Below are 21851 nucleotides of genomic sequence, written 5' to 3'. Positions count from 1 at the left end.
GGATGGAGGAACAAGCCTGGGATGTCATAAAGAAGGAGTTTCTGTGATTCAGGAACCCCAGATTAGATTGTGATTCATGATGGCACTACAGCAGAGGGTTCTAAATAAACCTATGCAAATAAATATGTATGTATAAATATGAGTATGGCAGTCCGTAATCAGTGAAGATTCAATATCAGTGTTAACAGGGAAAGGCAAATGAAAACGTTTATGATTAATTTTAAAAATTAGAATTTGTAAATGTATAAGTTATAAGTTGAACTTTTAACAAAATACAGCCGAAGACTGGTATTTTGTACAAAACCTTCCCACCCTGGGCTGGAAATTGTTTTCTTGGTAGAGAACGGGAGGCCTAAGCCTTTTAGTTCAATACTTTATTGGCATAAAAACGAGTCGCACGGAATTCAGTGTCTTTCGGTGCAGAAGCTAACCTTGGTGAACTGTGAATTGTGGAAATCATTTCTCAGATGGCACCGGAATACTTGGGCGGTTTGGGGTTGGTTCCTTGCTGGATGAATAAGTAAGACGCTGTTTAGAAGCAGGCGGTGGGTATTCTTCCAGGCCAGTCCTAAAAGGCTTTTCATTGCATTTGAGGACCTCGGGGTGCCCGTGCGGTCCGCCGAGGCAGAGCTCTCGTGTGCAGCCAGCCACAGCCGTTACCTGGGGCTTAACGGCGTGCTCCGTCTTCGGCTGCTCCAGAGCTCTTCCCACAGTGCTCCTGTGTCCGTCTCCTGTCCCATTGTTCCGGTTAAGGATGATTTTAATTACATGCACAATAGACACCTGAAGTGGGGGGAGAGAGGAGAGTGGAGAGTGAGTGTGTGTGTTGGGGGGGGCAGCAGTATCCAGGCTGCGGGCCAGCCTCTCAGTGAGACACTTTCCCTGCCTCCCTTCTTTTCTTTGTATCCCAGCCCTCCGGCTTTGGCGTTTCTATGGAAATATGATCCGTGACAACAATTGAGCTGGTAAACAAGTGTTCTCCTCTGAATGGGAAAAGCGCTACATGCTGATATTGAGGGATACAAGGGGCTTGTTTACAGAATTCCTATTGCCCAGCGACCAACTGGCATCCTTGATGATACCGTGTAAGTTACACCCAGAACTGATTTGTTTATTGGCCCGACCCTTTTGATCCCCAGCAATTTAAAAAGTTTATTTAGGCGTAGAAATGTGGGTAAAGCATCTCTTTAATAGGAGCAGCAGCTGTAACCTCACCTGGGACTCCACCTCCAGTCAGGAGTCCTCACCACAACTCTACACTGCCCTTCATGCATTAGGATGCATGCAGTGTTGTTGAAAACTATAGACTTGTCTTTCTTTAAGGGAAACCTGGTAGTGTTGGCCCTGGTAAAATATATATATGGCTGTGAAGTGTCTACAAAATATATCAGTATCTAAAGGACTGATATTCACTTTTTAGGCATGATCAGAAGAGTTGCACTCATCAGAACGATACTCTTCGAGAAGTAAAGGCACAGGCATTGTTCGGAAGACAGATTGATCTTTCAATGAAAGTAAATATTATGCTAATAAAAGAAAATGCCATTTATTTACTTTATGTTGGAAATGAGATTCCACGCCATTGCACATGAGAGTCTAACACAGGATTAACTTTCACAGGACTTAAATTGTTCCTGAATAGCAGCTTAACAAACAGGTTTTGATCCTTTGTGTTCATGAGTGCAGTCCTGCCTCTCTTTCTCTGCACATTCCAGGAGGGGGAAGTCCTAGATAACTCAAATACAGTAACTATAGCGCCGTGCTGTTCTCTAATCGGACTAGTTCATTAAGAGGGATTAGTTTCCTTGGCCCCTGCAGCCAGAACCATTGTCCCCTCGATTTCCATCAGCTCAGAGACATCCCAATGCTGAAAGTGAAATCCACATGCAATAGAGTCTTCAACTCCTGCTGAGCAAGTAAGGTCATGGAACTGTGGGACTGTCAGGCTTGGATTGCAGTGGGAAGAGAAGCTCAATCCCAGTTTCAGAGCTCACAGGAAACCAGAAAGGAGTAATGAATGTGTCTGTGTATGCTGAAAGGCATTTGCAGACATTAAAATTGTTTGAAATGTTCTTCACATCTGGCATACCTCCAATATGCTAAAATAACACTGCATCAAAAAGATTAGAACCACGTTTGGGGTTTACTAACTTTCAGCAATTTTACTACAGAATTTACTTTCACAGGAAACAACATTCTTTTTTGGAAGAATATTGAGTAATCTATAGAGTTGCATATAATTATCTGCCCAGAAAAACTGGGTTTTCACAGGCAACGACTGGCCAGGTTATCCAGGTAAGGCCAAAACATCCTGCAAGGAAAATCTGATGCTGATTTTGTTGTACCTAACAAAGGAGAACATTAAAGGCTGAGTTAGTATTGAGCCATATCTAGGAATCTGTGCAGAAAGATGGCAGAAAATGCTCATTGCTTCATGCCAGCTGAGCACTGTCTTTGTGTGCATCAGCCCTATAGCACAAATGTCTATTATCCTATAGAGTATAACACAAGATGTGTGTATTTCAAATTATCCATGCACCCCACTCTCCAGATTTCTTCTTTAGTCACTTTTAGAGTGACTAAAAGTGTGTTGTGTTGATTTTCCTTTGTTTCAAAACAGGTAAGGACACAAGTGGAGGCTGGGACATTAGCCCAGACATCCCCAATGTACTGGGTTTCCCTCAACTGGCTCCTCTCGATCTGGAGGAGAAAAATAAAAACAGAACCGAAAGATTTTTACCATTAAACAAACATTGAGTGTGTTGTGGGAAAGTGCAGGGGCCCTTTAAAACAACAGCCCAAGGATTACTGTTGGAACCGTACAGGAACAAACGGAGGAGACTGACCCCTGACAGGCTGAACAAAGCCTGCACATGGGCAGTTTGGTCTAAAAATACCTCACATTTAAGAAATCCCAAGTGCTGTATCTCTGGCTGCTGCAGATCGATCTTAAATAACTGGGCTCTGGAGAATGGTTCTGTTGGCCTAGCCAGCCTGACTAGCGCAAACTGGGAGGGGGCAGGAATAGAGCCATTCTTTCAAAAGTTAATCAAAGTGTACATCTCCCTTTTCCTATATATAGTAAGTGTTTTAAATGCACGGAGGTGAAACGAACTTTTTTATAGTCTTGTCCAGACATTTTTTTGTGCATGGGTCATATACAATTAAGCTCCTTCGTGGAGCTGGGTTTCATATTCTGTACTGCTGTATGTGAGTGAACTCATCCTATTGTAAATTAATATTCCAGTGGTGCAACGGTTCACCTCAATAAATGTAATCCTGGAACAAAACTGAGCAATTATCTCATTCTCCTCCACCTTCGTAGAGATCTTGTTAAATTACAAGCTCCTAACCTTGGATTAATCCAATTGCCACAGAGTCCCACATCAGCCATTAAAGCCCTAATACAGCGTGTAATGGAATTACACACAAAAAAAGTTCATTAACATCAGTCACACGGGGGAGTGTGGCTTTCTGCAGGAGGAGTAGGATCAGGAAATTACAATAATCGTTTATCATCCAGCGTCTTTGCGGTCTAACAGATGCCCAATCGCTGGGCTCTGTGTGTGTGAGCGCCCCTAATTATCTCGGGGACTCGTGTGTAAAATAAAATTAATACACCGCAATTGCTTGTGCTGATTATGCCATCTAAAAAAGCTTCTGAACCAAAATGAGTTTATTGGAACTCGGACATCACCAGAGCAGCCTACCGTCACTGTGTTTTTCGTATCTCGTCAAAGATTTCCACTAGCACAATCAATCCGGCGTGTAAAACCATCAGGTTTTGCTACGTTTTTCGGTATTAGACAAGTACACACCCCCGTTTAAAAAGTTTCTACACCAGGAAAGAAAAAAATAACACCAAGCTTCACGGAAAAAAAAACTATCTTTAGGGAGTTTCTTGGTTTACGTATGCCATTTACAGGTATACGTAAATTCTGAGCGATACTTAAATTTGTGTCAGCTATATGTATTTTAAAATACCTTCTGTGTGCACAACACTGATTTTTTACTCAGAGCTGGCGAGCTGGGGGGGGATACTACAGTAATCGACTTTACATCTGTTTACTTCATATCCAAACTGCTCAAAGATGCTCCAAACTGTGTTGCGACTCCGCGTGGCCCGATAGTGGGGGTTACGAAGTTGAGTTGGGTGGCTCCCTGCTGTCCCCTAAAGGCATGCTTCATTTTACATTACTGGGAAAACGAGATGTCTCTACGTGAACAAGAGCATCACAATGTTCCCTGTTCAGATCAGATCAGACTTTCGATATGCATTACTGTTTTTATCACTAGTAATTGTTTTGTTGTCGCCGGTTAGGAAAGCGTTGGTCCAAAAACTCCCGTTTATTTTGTCAATTAAACCCGTCGATTCCCAGACTCCGGGCTGCGGCGCCGTTGAAAATAACATCGTTTCCGTTGTCACAGAACCCAGCGAACGGGGGACGGTGTTGTATTGTAAAGTCATATTTACTTGTGCGGCGTATCTGTGGAGAAAGGTTAATGTTTCTCTGAGTGACAGAACAACTGAGAAATTGCCTTAATCGGTCCCTCGAGTCTGCCGCGAGATTAACGGCGTTCTTCGCTGTTAATTCCAGAGCGCAGATGGGGAAGATTCCGTCCGCCTTTCACCTTCACACCCATCTGCTAGGGGAATTCTCTGCCACACGAATTTCTCTACATATCGTCGTTTTTCAGGCAGTCTGATTAATTGCCAGAGTTGAAGCCGAGTATTTTAAGGCCATCTTTCTGAACCCGTAATTCATCCCATTTATGAAATGGAAGCAGTTTAATCGCGCCTCCGACTCCAACACGCACATTCATACTGCGGGACATACACACCCGCCTCTCCTTTTTTTTTTGCGGAATGCTTTTGTTAAGAGGTGTGGCCATAATGACCGTGTATCCTGTTTCAGACAAAATATTCCCTTTCATTGTTCTCCCAGTGCATAGAAATCAGTCATTAAGTCTATTTGGTCCGACATTTGGAAAATTGCATTTAATATCATATAATTAATCTACACTGGTGACTCGTAATAATTATTAAAGGAACAGGTAATAGGTTTATTCCCTGCTGAAAAAAAGAAGGAAGAAAACACAACGTTTCGGCCGTGGAGCCTTATTCAGGTTTAATTATTAAATACAATGAGTAGTTAACACTGTTTATACACCATTTTTCTGTGGTAAATGTTATACTGCTTTCATGACGTTTTTCTTAAAAAAAACGAGTACTTGGTCCTCCTCGCATCACCGGAGACTACTAGTCCCTCTTCTAAAATGTATTCACCCCCACCACTGTACTACCACAGTACTACCGCCAAAACAGTACTGCAGTTTGACCTCGCCTTTTGAGTCGGGCTAGAATGTCGACTCACCTGAAGGCTGAGCCTTGTTTGCTCCATCCCACGGAAAATCAAATTTAAAATGTGAAGGAAGGGGGTAACTCGTAGTCTGTTCCGGGCTGATACTGCCAGATAGTGCTGGGGACCTCTAGCGTTAAGACCGAGATGTAACAAAATCCCCTTTTCAGGAGTCGTGAGCAAAATACCGTGTGGACTTCTCTGTGCACTGTATTGGAAAGCCTGTAAGGAAGGGGTGACACGATACCACTTCACCACATCAAACTGGTGGCACTGTTATTATACTGTTATTAATCATATCATATCGTAGCTATCAAACAGAACACGTGTTTTAATTATCTGCGGAAGTTTCTACGGTGTGTATGAGCATATAAAACAAAGCATTTTATAATTATATGAAGTGTTGCTGCGTATATGTATGCGTATATGAATTAAAAGAGGGAGCTAAATCTTTATTGAATCTCCGTTTATTAATATTATTCCTGTTTTTCTTGTTGATGACCACGCATACAGTATGTGGATGGACTTCAGCTCTGAGATATTTCACCGTCGCAGACATTAAATAATGCACAAACTGCTGGTCTCTATACGTCGCCATTAAGTCACTGATCGGGATGTTACCCGTGCGTTTGATTTGACGCTGCGGAGAGAAATTGTGGATGTGACGTCACCGCTCACCTGTGGGTGGGTGCGGGGCTTACCTGTATCTGTAGGTAACGCACAGGACGACAAGGCAGCCGAGCGCCGGCTGATTGTCTGTAGGAACTGGGATTAAACTGGGCTGCTACAGCCGTACTGGACCGAATCAGTCGTCTGGCGTCGAAAGTGGTGACTCCTCGTCTCCCCTCAGCTTTATCTGAGGGGAAAGTACAGGGAATCGCAAGTTAAACAAGTTGCACAAAATACGAGCAAAGGAAGAATACCGCTTGACTTCCGGAATTAAAAAAAAAGAACAGAAAGCAGAAGATTACCTCCTATGTGGTAAGTCGGAGTCAAAAATGAATCTGTACAAATTCATTTTTGCACTTTTCTCTGTATTCTGCTGAGAGACCGCGCATTTCATTACATATAGCTGGATGAGATTCATCGTGAGCATTCGTCAAAAAACAAACAAACATCTGTTACCTCTATTCCCTGCGTTTGGGATGTTTCACGACCTGGGAAAAAAAAACCTGCTCTACCTATACAAAGCAGCTTTGCAAAAAACAACAACAATATAATATATACCGGGCCGCAGAGCAACTATACTTTTCTGAATCGTACATTTGTTTCGAAAGGTTTTTTGCAGCGCAGTACACTAACAGTAACCATCACAGGCCCCGTTTACACAGTATGGAAACAGTAAATTCAAAGCTGAAACGCTTTCCGCAAACAAGGTGGTATACTTCATCACACAATCAATAATGGCTGGGTATGTTGGTAAATACGTGCGGATTAGTTTTGCCGAATTGTTTGCTGCATTCGTCCATGGCGCGCCTTGGGCCTCGTAGGTGTTTCTTGCTCTCGGTCAAAAAATTGTACACTGATTACAGGGTTGAAAAGGAAAACCTTTTAAATATGTGCACATTAACAAGTACTTGTATACAAATACACACCGAGACCCCCACCCCCTCTATATTTAAATTACTACAGTACGGTATACTCTACTATCTGGTAGCTCCGAGCAGTATATATGGGCAGTGTTCTGAGGTCGATTTGTTACGTCCGATTTGCCTTTACGTTCCAGATGCGGTTCATTGTTCGATTAGATAGGACCGTGATATCATTAGACGCGTTTAACAACAGATTAAATCTGAAGCTGCCGATTGTGACATACGAGGAAATAGAAGAGGCCCATTATGCCTGCGCTTTCTTTGGACCTGCATGTTGTTGCGTTGCGAATAAATGGGTTATTTTTAAGTTACCCAATCGACGCGAGCAATTGAAAGCTGTTCCTGAAAATACTTTTAGTCTACTTCTCTTTGTTGCTGTAATTGTAGGGACAGGGGTTTGTTAAATTCGATGAAAGCTTCGGTGGATTTGCTGAGGAGTGTTTTCACGCTTTTAATTCGGGTCAGTCCACGGTTGCTCATGGGTGTCATTCTTCAGCAGTTTCTGAGGAACTCCTGGGCATCTTTGAATATGCTGCACACTAATGATGCCCGTGTTCATGCGGGATAAAAACTGCAGGGGTGCATTTCGTGCTGCCTGCCATGAAATAACTCCAGTTTCAAACCAACCTTCCCTAGAATAACAAATCGAATCCCAGAATTCCCACACCTGTCACGACCAGAACAACTTTCAGCATATACTGGGGGGAGTACGATCAGTGGGGCTGGCATCCCAGAATGCAATCGCCTGTCCCAGCCTGAGGAACAGAAAGTGAGCCTCTCGAGTATTTGGTGTTCTAAATGGCTTGCCAATCGTTATTGCTTTGGCAACACTGCAATTCATTGGTCGGTCCAACAAAGCTGTTCAAATGCGATTGCAAGTTTCTGGAATCAGGCTATGCGTATGGTAAGAAAGTACCGTAATTTAGGAAACAGACGCTTCATTTTTGTTCATTTCTGAGTTGAATTAACACATAGCCTTAATGTGTTTGAAGATCAAGAGCTAAATCAGCCTTCGGAACGAAGGGAAGGAAAACTGAAAACCTGTGGCTGTGCTTGCAGCGTTGTAGTACTGACTCTAGATCGGCGTGTGACGCTTATTGAATTGTATTGGAATGTCGTCCTGGAAAGAGTTCCTTGCACAGATCATGCTTTCTGTCTGCACCATGGGGTCGATAACCGCTGCAGAACATTCTCCTCTTCTGTACTCTCATGCTGCTGCAATGACCAGGGTTAATGGAAGTCCACGACAACGCATCCAGGGGACAGCATTTGGGTGGGATTAATTAGCACATCCTGAAAACAGCAATGAATGATTTTGGTCTGTTTTCAGGTGGATTTATTTTCTCGCTCACTTCTTTCTGCACAGGGTGCAAGCCAGTGTATAATCATGCAGGTTGTTCTTCAGAGCCAGGCGGGGTGTTGCTGTGTAGCCTGCACCACACACAGACTTTGTGCAAGACTGCCACAAGGGTCCAAATCACTGCATGCGTCTGTCGAGATACGAGGGGCTTCGAAGGATAACTGGCGGACGAGTTACGAATTTACTAGGGACAACAGCAGATAAGTTTGTCTTCACTTGCTTGGTTAATGGGCAGCCACAAGGCCACAGGGCAAGGACACAGGACGCGCAGGCACAAACCCCAGTCAGAGAGGAGTGAACCCAGGGGAAGCTGCAAGGTGGAGATGTGGTGGAGGGATGAGAAGTGAGGAGTTTGTGTTCGTTATACAGAGCTCATTTGTAATGATGGCGGTTGGGGGCAGCTGTGTGAGACTGACATGATGTTGTTATCCCTCCCGGACTTTAGTCAGTAACGTCCATGAAGCGCAGGTCATTTCACGGCTCCCAAGTCAAAAAGAAAAGACTGTAGAGAAACTTTCAGATGTGCGGGGTCACGAGGGAGGGAGACTTGGTGTTGGGGGGGTGGTGGACAAAATAAAATAATTTTGAGTACAGGAGAGGGGTTAAAATGGGGCTTATGGGATAGGTGATGATTGTCAGTGGAAGTGTGTAAAAGGACAATCGGCAAAATGTACAGTTAAATGTCAGCTCATACATTATAGACCTTTGTACAGTATCTTATTATTCATTTGTTTTGTTTTTTTATCCTAAGGGTCATTCCATGTGAAATAGATCAGGAAAAAAAGACTTAATTTCTCTCCCTTTGATTTTGCTGAGATTTTCCTCCTAGCATGCTTTTGCCTTTGAAGAATGGAACCTGTCTTTAGGAGAAATGGTTACAATATAAACATTAGGCATGGGGGACATCCTGTTCACAAAACACCTCATCAGGGGTGACCTGGGTTCTGACCTCTTGTCCATGACCATAACTAACTCTGCAGTTGATCTAGAAGTGTGGTCTTTGTGTCACTTACAAATAGAGCTCCCTTGTCTTTCTAATGTTGCTTATACAACATATCAGGAGAGAAAAGGTTGTATGATCTTGTGGCCTTTGGCCTCACCTAGGTCAGATTGCATTGATTTCCTTTAGGCAGTAGCTGAAAGCACTTTGGTTCATCCCTTTCACATACCAATAGCATGTGGCAACACATCTGATTCAGCATATCTCCCTCTTTAACAATCTGGCTTCTTTTTGTGAACATTCAGCCTGTGGAGCATTTTGTGATGTCTGGTTGCCTCTCCTGCACATCTCAACGGACATTCACAACTTCTTCCCTGTTCTTTATACAGTGCTCCATGATGCCTGTGCACAGCATCATTTCAGCTTACTCATTTCAAGCCTCATTGCCCTCAGTTGCACATTTGTTTTGCAGCGCATTCTTGTATGACCAGAGTTATGTGCATGTTCATTAGATGTGTGTAGCTGATATGCTAATTATTTCCATTGCATGTGTGTACATGAGGATGACTCAGCATCATGAATTCAAATGTCGTTATTTCTCCTCTAATGGGGTACTGTTTGCATGTGCTTTTTGTCAACTTTTATTAAATGTGTGTGAAGGAGACCCCATTCCCCCAAGAAAATGGTTCTAAATATAATTTTTAAAACCCAAAATTAGTTTTATTGGAGTAATCCATCTGTCCAATGTCAGAAGGCTGCTTATTCTTAATAAAGGTTACAGCAACCGGGAGACGAGCCCAGAAGTGTGAGGTACAAGGAGGAGTTTTAGTTTTAAAGATGGGAGGTTTCTAGGAGACATGTGCAAGCTCACTCAGTATTGACACCTTAGAGACTCTAATTAACCTCGCCTCCGTGTCTTTGGAATTTGGGAGAAAACCGGAACACCTGGAGAAATTCCATGCAAACTGCACGCAGGAGGTGCCCCAGTCGAGAAACGAGAACAAAGAGGCAGAGCCAACTGTGACGGGGCTGGTCTAGTCGGCAGCCTGCCGTGCAACATTATGGGATTAACGGACAATGGAAGCCTATTTCTCCGGTAGTAAAGACCGTTTGGGATTCGTTTAGAACATGGCTATCACTTTAAGTAAATATATTTTGGAAAATATTCCCCGTCTAGCTCAGCGGAGGGCAGCCTGAGGCTCCATTTCACCCTGTGTGCTGAGGATCACCCAAAGCAAACTGCCCCGTGTTTCAAATTCTACAGACTCCTTCAATGTCATTTACCCATAAAGAGATGGTTGAATGCATTTAGGCTGCCTGTGGTCTAACAGTTTATTGTGAATTCAGTGGTGACTGAAGCTACCTGAGCCACACACATTCAGAGTTTTACAAATTATAAATTGTGTACCAATGTTCTAATTGAATCCACCCAAAATTTTACATTGGAAGAGACAGTAGGAGTAAGATTAGTTCCTGTGATTCGCCCTTTGGAAGTTAGCATTGTTTCTAAAAGGCTCTCATGCCCCTGTAACGCCATGCTGTGTGCTAAACGTTTGGCATTTTGAAAATGGAGGGGAAAAACAAAGAATAGTGTACTAGATAAGATTGGATGTTAAAACTCTCTGCAGTCCGATTTCCAGAGCTGCATTGTGGTTAGCCACAGATTCTTAGTGAGCCTTTTTGTGGGTGAGTGGAGACCAGCAGTCTCTTGCTAGAAGCTGTTATTTTGCCCTGGTAAACCTGACCAGACACTCAGACCTACAGATAAAAGTTTACCTGTCCCACCGGGCAGATGGCTGGGGTGCTGGTGAGGTATCAAATCAGCTCATCTGTTCTACTGTAATTCACGGGGACATCGAGGCCAACACTGTAGTTGTGGTGTGTGCCCATGCTTGTTTTCCTGTTGTTTGTTAATTGCTTGGTGGTTCTTAGAATTGGTCCCAGTTTAGTGTTTGTGGGTTTCTTTTGCTACCTGGTTGTGGTAGGCATTCAGACTTTTTGGCATTCCAGCCAAAGCAGAAAGTTCTGTCTCCATTAATGAACCTGAATAGAGGGAAAGGGAGGATTGGAAGTGTTGCAGAATGGATGTCCTGAAGGACGGTGTGATGCCAGTTTGTTTGAACTGCACCCCTCCTGGCAATCGGCTTTGAACGGTCTGGACAGCTGTTACTGCAGGACACCCAGGAACACTGAGGCATGTTCATGGTGTAAATGCAGGGAAAGGATGAAAAGTGAAAGATACTGTATGCTGTGCTCCAATGAAATAAAAAGGCAGAGAACTACAGGCAGAATGAAGATACTCCTGGGACTAAGCCCTTATCCACTCTTTACTATCGAGACTTGTTTACACTTTTTTTGTGAAAAAGCTCAAATAAAGTGAAGGCACAGTGCAGAAATGTTACACACTACGGGTTTAGTTGGATGGCAGCTCTTGGCAATGTGTTTGAGAGACTAATACACTGTCACTCCAGATCTTGGCTCTCTCCATTGGCTTTTCTAGTTAGAAGTCTGTATTTTGTTGCTCAATTAATTAATATTAGTGAACATGGATTGAAACTTTTGCCGGAAAGAAAGCTTCCTGATTGGCTTTGATCATGGGTGGAAGGGTCTAGGGGCGGTGTGGTGGCTCTGTGACTCAGGATCTGCGCCTGTGGCTGGGAGGTTGCCGGTTCTTATCCCGCGGCCGGCAGAGGAATCCTACTCCGTTGGGCCTCTGAGCAAGGCCCTTCACCCCAACTGCTCCAGGGGAGCCAGATAAATGGCTGACATTGTGCTCTGACCCCAAGCTTCTCTCCCTGTCTGTGTGTCTCATGGAGAGCATGTTGGGGTATGTGAAAAGACAAATTCCTAATGCAAGAAATTGTATATGGCCAATAAATTGATCTGATCTTATTCTTATCTGAAAGGGACTTTTCCGAACCCCTGACCTCAGATGTGAGTCTTCGGCTTTTGGCCTGTTAAGTGTTGTGCTCTCTCTCATGTGTTGTCTCTCTTCGCTTTCAGGCCTGGGAATTGGTGAGCCATGCCTGGCAGCAGTGCAGGGAGCCCTCAAAAACCCCACTACCAAGCGCAGGACAGGACCAGACAGGTGGCTGATAGCTACCGCCATGGGAGATCTGTCTCCAGAGACAGCTGCAGCAGCAACAAGGAGCCCTACAGGGAGTGTTCCTACAGAGAAGGTTCCCCAGAAGTGAAAGAGACCAGGAGGCCCCCTCCTCAGCAGACCAGGAAAGCTCACCCCAGAGATGCCAACGGGAGGGAGTCGGAAACCATCGGTTTCATCCCAGGCTCCGCGGACAATCCTCCCAGCACCCAGACCTGCGGCTCCTGCTCCTCGCTCGGCTGGAGCAGCTGCAGGGCCCTGATCTGCTGCATCTTCTCCTGCGGCTTCTACAAGACGGAGCCCAGCGTCTACATCCCCTGCTTGGACAGGAACGAGACCTCCACCGAGGACGTCAAGAGCTCCCAGGAGCCAAAGCGGCCGAATGGCTTGGCTTTGTCCAATCCCACGTCCGGCATCTCCCTGGAGACCAAGCACAGTAAACCCCCACTGTCCGACAGCTTCAACTACCCCGACATCAAGTTCAAAGGCGAACGGGTGAAACTTGAGGGACGGGTGAACGCCCCCAAAAGAACCCCTTCTTCCAAGTCTGTGCAGAAGGGGGACACCCTGCGTCCGTCCAGCTCCTACTCCCTGGAGGACCCTGATCAGTACCTGGACGACCTGAGCGACTGCAGCACGGACATAGACTCCCTCATCACCAAGAAGCTGCTGGAGCTCTACAAGCTGCACCAGATCGACCAGCTGGCCAAGTGCACCTCCGACTCGGTCTTCTTCCGCAAGACCAGCGAGATCACCGAGCTCATCAACAACATCGCCCAGGACTACAACCTGGACGAGCAGGACGCCGAGTGCCGGCTGGTGCACGGGGTCATCCGGATCAGCACCCGCAAGAGCAAGCGGGCCGCCCCGCAGAAGTCCGACTCGGCGTACAGCTCCGGCAGCCACAGCCGAGAGCCGGGCCACAGGGCGGAGGACCGGGGGCGTCGCGATGGCACCCTGCCCGACAGCGGCAACGACACCTTGATCGAGACGTCTCTCACCAGCCAGGAAAGTAAGGCCGGCTCTCATTTCTTTGGCGTGATAGTGTTCCCATTCCCGAGGATTAGATGTGCGTTTCCAGACTCTTGCTGGAAAATGAGGTTCCCTTGGCCTAGCAGATTTATTTATGAGCTGCGGGCCTTTGAGTAAATTGTGCTGCCCAGCAGAGGACATACTGTATGTCTTAATCCCTCTCTGTGCATGCAATAGTTGCCCAAAATAAAGGAGCAAGCGAGAAAGCCCCATTACTATTTGTTGCCTTAGGTTCACAAACCTGTAACCTCTAGGTCCTGACGTGGCTCACTCCCATCCTTTTTATTGCACAAAACATTTAATGGACTAATAGGGGAGAGGGGGTGTCCTTCATTGCTGAATGTCCAATAAATCACAGATGATGCTTTATCAGCTCCAAAATATTATATAAGGAAAAATGTATACACTATACAGTCTGTATGCTTGCCGCATCTTTTTACTTGTTTTTTTTAACTATTACAATCAACGTAGTCAATGAAAATTGTTCCTGTTAACCAGCTCTTAATTTCATGTGCCAGAAATATACTGTATAAAACTCTCTAAGCCATGCGTAACACAAGCAGCACACATTGAAGCAACTGACCTACCCCTATAGTGTGCCATATATATTCCTGAATTTGAAACCTACGTAGTGTTGATTTTTAACTTTTTATTATTGGCACAATTGCTGGGAAAGTGACATTTCTGATTTTACAGACAAAATTCCCATTTCATAGATTTTATTTGCAAAATCCGGACTCCAGTAAAGTGAAGTCCGTTAAATTGAGGGTTTACTGTATTTTTGTACCACTATCAGGCTGCTCATCTGTTTTTTAATTGCCAAACCTTAGTTCTCTGCTGCCCCCAATAGACTGTAGCTTTTTACCTTAAAATCAAACTTCTGTGGCATATTTTCATATGTTTGCATGACAGGTTAGTATCAGGTCACGGTTCAGTTGGTCTGTGTGGATGTACTGTGTGGGGTTTCTTTAGGAACCTTTAGGAAGGTTTTTCAAATAGGTAGTGGAGTGTTATCTTGAACATCCCTATGCACAGATGTTCATAAAGGAAAATCCAATTGACAGGAGATATTTACTGAGTTTCTTGGAGATTCTGTGCACTCTAGGGTAACTGCATATGCAGTTTGTTATAGAGATGCAAATGCAATAGAATTATTCCACCTGTACAGTTTCACCATAAGTAAAGATTGTATTAATAGTTCAATGCTAACGTGCACAGTATAAAGTTTCTTACTATCCTTTTTTATGAAACAGGCCTTGTGCATCGTAAAAACAGAAACTGGATTAATTAATGTAATGTACACGTTCGGCATGGGAACGTAGTAAACGGACATGCAAGTACCCCCAGACTATTCGGGAATATTGTTTTCCAGCAGAACCTCCCTGGGAATTATAATTGTTCTTGATGTACACATGCACATCAACTGTAATTTTTTATTTTCTGTCACTTGAAGCGGATCTGGACGTCAAGATATCGGAACAGACGTCGTCGGACAAACTAGCCAGACAGATGAGGCACAGCAGCAGCCAAGGTAAGATACTAAGACTTTGCTGTTGTTTAAGGACTTACACTTACAGGGCCAGACTCAGCACTGTGGTGCAGGTTGCTGTTCATGTTCTTTCACACACAACAGGCCAGTTTTGCCCTGTTTTCCAAATGTTTCCTGCAGCTAAAAGTAAGCAGTTTTAATATTTTCTTGAATGTAAGTGATGCATTGTGTTAAATATGTGTAATGTTATTAATAAAATATTAATATATTCAATATAATTACAATATTAATCTAATCATGTTGTATATTATACAATATTAAGAGAATAGTTTTATTCTCTCTTTTTCTTTTTATGTGCTGTTCTATTTCTGTTGAGACACATTTGTATATCTCATAGACCATTAGGTCAAAAATATTTAAGATGAATGCAGAAAAACAGAAGGGAAATGGATAAAAGGTTTTGCTGTCTTTGGTGCGTAATGGGCTTCAAACTGTTAAACAAGCCCGATCTGAATCCCCACTGGTCCCTCCCACTGAAGCTTTATTTTCAAAACCTGCCTTTTGTGCCTTCCTTTCTAAATCCACCTGCATCTCTCGTGGGCAGGATGGAGAATGGTACACAGAAGATCAATGCAATAGTTGGAGAAGGAGGAGCAACATGGCAATACAGAGCAAACCCCTGCATTAGGCAAGACTGCCGTAATGTAGCTGCTTTCCATCAGAACAAACCTCTGAGACAGAGGGGTGATGGGGGTGGCTGAGCGTGATTATTGCCCTCAGTCATGGAGGAGTTTAACAATGGCGTATTATATTTCCGAGAGCCGCCAGAATTTTCTCACTCTTCTGCTTTCATCGTCACATTCCGAAGCATCGGTTTTCACAGGTATTTGGGAACGTGAGGCTGATAAGGCTACCAAAAGACTATTATTGTTCCTTGACAGAACCTGAAACGCCTTAGCCTTAAGTCTTCTGTTACATGATACCTACTTCTGCAGCCTTGTGAGAGCCGTTATTAACCTGTGGGCTTTTTAACAAGATGTGGGTTTTGTGCAAGCTTTCACCTCTTCATTTCCATGCAGAGGATGCAGTAGAGAACATTATACATTTCTTTTCATGATTTAGGTTTCCAATGATGTGAGATGACTCCTTTAACAGATGATGAGATCAAGTTCACGTGGTTATTAAGAGCTTATCGTGAGTTCGAACTATGTATGAGTCATCCTGGCATTAATCAAGATTAGAATGAACAGAAACCATGAACCCGAGGGCAAGAGTAGAAACTACAGGGATATGTGTTTGAATTGCAAACAGGAGTCACTTCTTTACACAAAGGGTTGTGGGAGTCTGGAACAAGCTGGCCAAATTGCGGCTGATACCGCGTGTTCTTTTAATAAATGGAGTAAGTCCTTGGATCAGTCAGCTGCAGAAAAAAATAAGCTGAATTATTTGCAACTGTTCTTTCTAGTGATTATTGAACAATGGAAAAACTAGAGGATGCCAATAAAATGTAGTCTGCTCAATGTGATAAGATGTAATCAGGCATTCACATCTGTATCATTGATGTTGGCATAAAAGTGATGTTAAGGTGGACATGGGATTTGACAGGATTTCTGTCCAAGCCAACACTCCTGTGCACTGAACTACCACTCCCTACTTCCTCTTTTTTTTTTGCCCTTGTTGACCTCACCAGGCAGAGCTGCAGGTAGAATTTCCTGTTCTGCACACTGATAAGGATTAGAAATCCTTTTAACTGTACTTCCTCGCTCTGGCATGCTTCAGTGGAACATCACATTAAGACAGTTCAAATTAAAGAAGGTCTTCCAGCCTAATCAATCCCATATGGTAGTTCATTAAATAATTGATCCAAGACTCTCTCCTGCTATTTCTAGAAAGAATCCAAGGTACCCATATATCTATAATAACTATATGGCTGGGGAGTTTGTTCAATGTATTTCAGGGTTTTGAGTACTTGTATCAAGTCCTCTCACAATATTCTCTGCTTAAGTTAAAAAGCTTCAGTTGCTTCTGTCCACGTAGGACAATTTCTTAAGCCACGGATGGTATCTGACAAGCTTTTTCACACAAAACTTCTGAATGTTTACTGATTTTTTTTTAATAACTAATGACAAAGTAAAACGTGTGTGTTCTTTGTCACATGAGGTTAGATTTATCTGCTGTTAGGATTTGGTGAGGACTAGGTGAATGTCAGGTATGACTTAATGCCGGCAACCATAGAATCTTCAGAGGGTGGGCTTTCTTTTTCACATCACCGTAGATGCCATTGCACAGCTCCCAGGAGTGGGGGAACAGTTTCCTGGCTAACTTCTACCCTGGGATGGGTCCCCCTTTAGTGAAACTGATGAGGCAGTGTCTCACCTCTGTGCCTGATGTGCTGGAAAAATCACATTTCACTGATGGATGTTTCGGGTCTCTCCCCTCGATGTAAAGCATGGCGAGACGAAAAGTGCAATATAAATGCAATTCGTTATCATTAAACGATCTGTGAAAGAAATGGCAAACGAAAAGGCAGTTGGCTGAACTGAGTGGCTTTCTGTGGGATCTGCTCGGTAGGCACACCTCTGTTTCCCTAGCAGTCTATACCTGTCCTGGTGAGCTGTCAGGTTTAAATGACATCCTATTTGAGGTTTTGATTCCTTGCCAATATAATTTTCCTGAAGAGTTCCTTGTATGTTAATGTGTTGCTCCCATTTCGAAGGAAGTAGCTTTTGTTTAAAATTATCAGAGTATGTTGGTGAATTTTTTCAGCGCTTATCTCTGCATAGGTAAACAAAATAAAATGAATAGTAGAGTTTAACTTTTTATGCAAGCAACTTCTGGGAATTTGATTAGCTATGGTGTTAGAAACTGGGTGGAAAACTGAAATTGCTGAGTCATTATATCATGTATATATGATATATATCAGTACTTTAAACTTAGACTGCAATCTGTTTTTTAATGTATTGATCCCTGTTTAGTAATTGGCCTGCCTTTGTGTTTTTGCCCATCCTGGTCACTTTCTGAGACACTCAAAAGGAGCATAAATCAATTTGCTTGCTTTAAGTCCTATCTGCTGCATTCCACTCTGCAAGCTGCATTGATACTGATTTACTAAAGTTACAACCCTGAGCACATTTTCCCCACCATCTGATAACTATGGTTATCAGGAGATACTGCTGCTAACACATTGCCGCCAACAGGACTCACTTCATAAAACCATTACTGTTGGCCAGACAGTGCTGTCCTGTAATTGTTTTAATTATTCACGAATTGACCAGCAGTAACAATAAACTAACAGCAGGTATAAGACTTAGTGTTACATGAAGTCATGTAACAATATGTAGACGACACCCTATCTACACCATTTTTGCATTTTCACGTCAAGAATATCATACATTTGTAGAGCTGTCTTTTCTGCTTTTCACAAAAATGGCGAAGATGATGCGTTTAACCCAGGAATGCTTAATGACTGCATGTTATATATTTCACATATATTTTACCGAAGACTGCAAATTAATTAGCATTAAGGAGCATGTGTACTAACAGGACAATATTCCTCTTTTGTTAATGAAAATGGTACTATGCAATAATGTTGTCCCAAGGAAATATACTAATATTTTGCCATATCAGGAAGTAGTTTACAAGATATTGCATTTCAATGCAATCTTATCTCATTAAAGTGGTGCTAATAGGTTTCTGTAGTTTTCTTTAATTTCTTTTTTTTACAACAGCAATGCTCTGTAGCAACCTAGCTAACCAGTGATGTCTGAACATCCATCAGGGCAGGGGTGGGGTTCCCAGGCCTGGTTCTGGAGCACCCCCACACCCCCCAACTTTCGTTCCACCTGAGCACCCAATTAAATTACTGAGCCCTTATCAGACGTGATGATCCGTTTAATTTGAACTCTTCACAAATGTTCAGGTCCCAAACGTGTGTTTAGGAAAGAACACAGATGAATTGAGAACCATCAGGCTTGGGGGTCTCCAGTACCCAGATTGAAAGCCACACAGGTCCGACAGCTGTCTCCGCAGCGGGATCTGAAATTGTAATTGGCCATTGCTGCGGTTCAAGGTCAAACTAGTCTTGTGTACATTTTGCCACCTGTCAGAGCAGTCTCTTTCTCCCATGCTCTGATCATTCATCTCAAGCACTGTATAAGCATGCCTCTTTTTGTACTTCTTTTAGTTCTTTAAAGTAGCCTTTAATGCCTTTTTTCCATCACACCGTGGTGATCACTTGCTGTTGTGTGATGTTGTGGCTGACTGCCTTCCCTGTGTCACAGGTTACTCCTCAAACTGTCCGACAGGGAACTACGCCTCTTTCCCAGACGCCGAGACGAACTCCTCTGGGACCCCTCTGCTGGATAAATACTTCCGCACGTGAAACATGCGGGGAGCGAGGGTCCTTTTCACCGGAACCCCTTTCCTTGGACACTGCCGAGACTGTTTAGAGCCACAGACGCTGCAATGGGGGAGGAGGGAATGAGGCTGCACCCCTCCCGATGGGAGGAAACTCTCAGCTTCTCGTAAAGAAAATGCAACTTTCCACTCTCCTCAAGAGAACCTGGACTGCCTTAGGATACATAGAATCTGCAGGCAGGAATGCCACCTGTTTTAAAATACACAATTCCCCGAGTGATTTTATTGGACTCCCTGGAATCCGTTACCTTGTAAAACCAATGTCCGTTTTCAGCAAAGTTCAGGTGGGTATGTGATGTGCAAAACGTTTCTGAGCCAGGAGACAATTTGTGCTGGTGTTTGCTGTGGTGTCCAAGCCTTCTGTTGCATTTTACAGCTTTTCAGCAGTGAAAACACTTGGGTATGTGCGTGACATTTGAGCCCTATGAATATGAATGTGCCTGTGCCTTCAGAGAAAGGAAGACTCAAGAACTAACATTTTAAAATTGTGGGAGAGAGATTCTCACGCGGCCCACTAAGTAAGCCACTTACCATTGCATCACCATACCAGACCCTCATGTGGCTATTTCTTGGACAGCATGAATGAGTCAGTCATTTCTCTACCTTGGCCAAAGTCCAGAGGCAGACCTGGCTTTCTCCTGGAGTTTTGCCCCACAGCATATCTGATTGTACGTGGTACGAGGGAGGGAGGGTGGTGTTTTTCAAGAAAGGAGGATGTGAACATGCTCACTCCTAAAACCAAGAATGAGGAACATTTGGAATGGTTCTCAGGTAGAGTAATATTTGTACTCCTTTAAAGCAAATTTGTGACTTGAGGCATTGCCAAAATAAGGAGCCCAAGCACTCTCAAGGGACTGCAGATGCAAACTGAGGCACGGATCTTTGCCTAGTTAACCTGTATTCATTTTAACCCACTGCTTTTGGACCCAGAGGCATTGCCGATGCCTGGACATGTTTCTGGAAAGGGGAAAACTTATCTCTGTGGGCAATACTGGTAGTTTTCTTTTTTCCGTTTGTTCTTCTGGGCCTCTCGGTGTTGCTAGAAATAAATAAGAGGAAGTGTCAGGTTTCTGATATTGGCTTTAGTTTCCATTGTTCCACCTCTTTTATAAAGTCACAGGAATGAGAGGGAGTGTCTCTATCAGAGTAGTGCAGTTTGCCACAACATGGGATCAGTGCTTGAGGGGTATGGTGGTGAATTACTGGAAGTGTAGTTCTCAGCGCTTTGCAAGGCAGTCACAATCTGAGCTTCTGTGGAAGTTGTTTGCACACCTTTCTGCCTTCATGTCTATGTATAAGGTATAGAATCTGTCCATGAATGACCGTGTAGAGAGAGAACTTGCTGATGCAGTTCTATTTCCGGTCAAAGACGGGTAGTTTGAAAATCTGTAGAGGATTTCATTGTAACTAAACGGTGTATTTTATATTGTTTATTTTATTCTGTGCCTTTTTTTGTTTGGGGGTTACATTCTCTCTCTCTCTGGGTGTGTATAGAGCAAAGACAAAGCAAACAAGTGACTGCCCCAGTCTGCCTAAAGCCCAACTTTAAAGCTTTTTTAACATTGCATTGGATTTTGTCCAATCTCTGTCCAGTTAATTTTTATGTGCTTAAAGGGGGGGATATCTCGACAAACGCGTCATTTTACATGACTGTTAGCACTTTTCTTTTGTCTTCAGTGTTGCGTGTGTATTGTGCAGTACACAGTGCATATGGAGATTGTCGTTGAAGGACTTGAGAGGTGATCTTCAGGCACTGCTGGTTCTGAGGCACACTTGTCACTGCCGCTCTTGCGGTTGTTAACAGTCTGAATGCACTCGAAAGGAGGGCTTTTACCACAACATGTAGGTGACCGAGTTGCTTGTGGATTGGACTAATCTTAATTTTTAAGCTCCGAGAAGAAAAGCACTTTTCAACACGGCTGCATTTGCTTCTTCACAATTCGTTTAGAACAGGTTTCCAGAGTAGAAAAGGTGCATGTTCTGAAGATGAAAGTCATGTCTCAGAGAGAGAATACTATAGGTATATTATTTTTCTTAGGCAATAAGATTTTAGGAACCAGTGTTATATACTGTCAATTGCTGTGATGCTCATCTCTTTCAGCAACAAGCCACACCGGGCTTGTTTCTTCTCTTAATGGCAGTGACTAAGTATGCCGTTAATGGAATATCTTTGCTGAATGTCAGGCATGCCCTTTGCTCGAGTCTAGTGTAAATAAGCCAGGTGATCTTGTGGTCTTTTTATTCCCCATGTGTTATTTTTTAAAGTGATTTTTATACTAAAATTAAAAAAAAAAAGTTTCAATTTTTGTGATGCCCTTTGCTTTATTTTGATCAAGTGGCACAAGTCCGTGCTTTGCATCCGTACTTGAGGAAAGCGTGTGGAGAAACGTCCCGAGAGCCCCGGCCCGTTCTCCGACAGGGCAGATCTATTCCGGTCACGGCGGCGGCTCACAGCTGCGGTCGACCACGGCGGGATCTTTGCAGCTCCAGCATTGGCTGGCCGCCAGACAGACTCCTGCCCTTCCTCTGACCTTTACAGAGACCGGACTTTGCTCAGAG

The 21851-nt window shown here is 43.6% G+C and overlaps 1 protein-coding gene and 1 long non-coding RNA gene across 3 annotated transcripts; one reads left to right on the top strand and one right to left on the bottom strand.

The window, feature by feature from the left end:
* Positions 1–359: 359 nt before the first annotated feature.
* On the bottom strand, positions 360–7001 carry LOC107077535 (uncharacterized). Of its 2 annotated transcripts, none has more exons than XR_001478564.2 (3): positions 6486–7001; positions 6062–6402; positions 360–783 (listed from the first exon to the last, which is right to left on the bottom strand). It is a non-coding gene; the product is annotated as an uncharacterized lncRNA (long non-coding RNA). The 2 variants fall into 2 exon arrangements; XR_001478565.2 differs by having other exon boundaries at positions 6062–6399.
* On the top strand, positions 6254–19517 carry kdf1a (keratinocyte differentiation factor 1a). Its single transcript, XM_015348834.2, has 4 exons — positions 6254–6341; positions 12256–13367; positions 14841–14918; positions 19157–19517. The coding sequence occupies exons 2-4, from the start codon at positions 12275–12277 to the stop codon at positions 19255–19257; spliced, it is 1272 nt and encodes a 423-aa protein (XP_015204320.1). The 5' UTR covers positions 6254–6341; positions 12256–12274; the 3' UTR covers positions 19258–19517.
* The last annotated feature ends 2334 nt before the right edge of the window (positions 19518–21851 follow it).

Source organism: Lepisosteus oculatus, chromosome 11 (genome assembly GCF_040954835.1).
Source record: "Lepisosteus oculatus isolate fLepOcu1 chromosome 11, fLepOcu1.hap2, whole genome shotgun sequence".
NCBI lineage: Eukaryota > Metazoa > Chordata > Actinopteri > Semionotiformes > Lepisosteidae > Lepisosteus > Lepisosteus oculatus.
The sequence above is the reverse complement of the archived record's forward strand: the minus strand, read 5'-3'. Positions and strand labels throughout refer to the sequence as shown.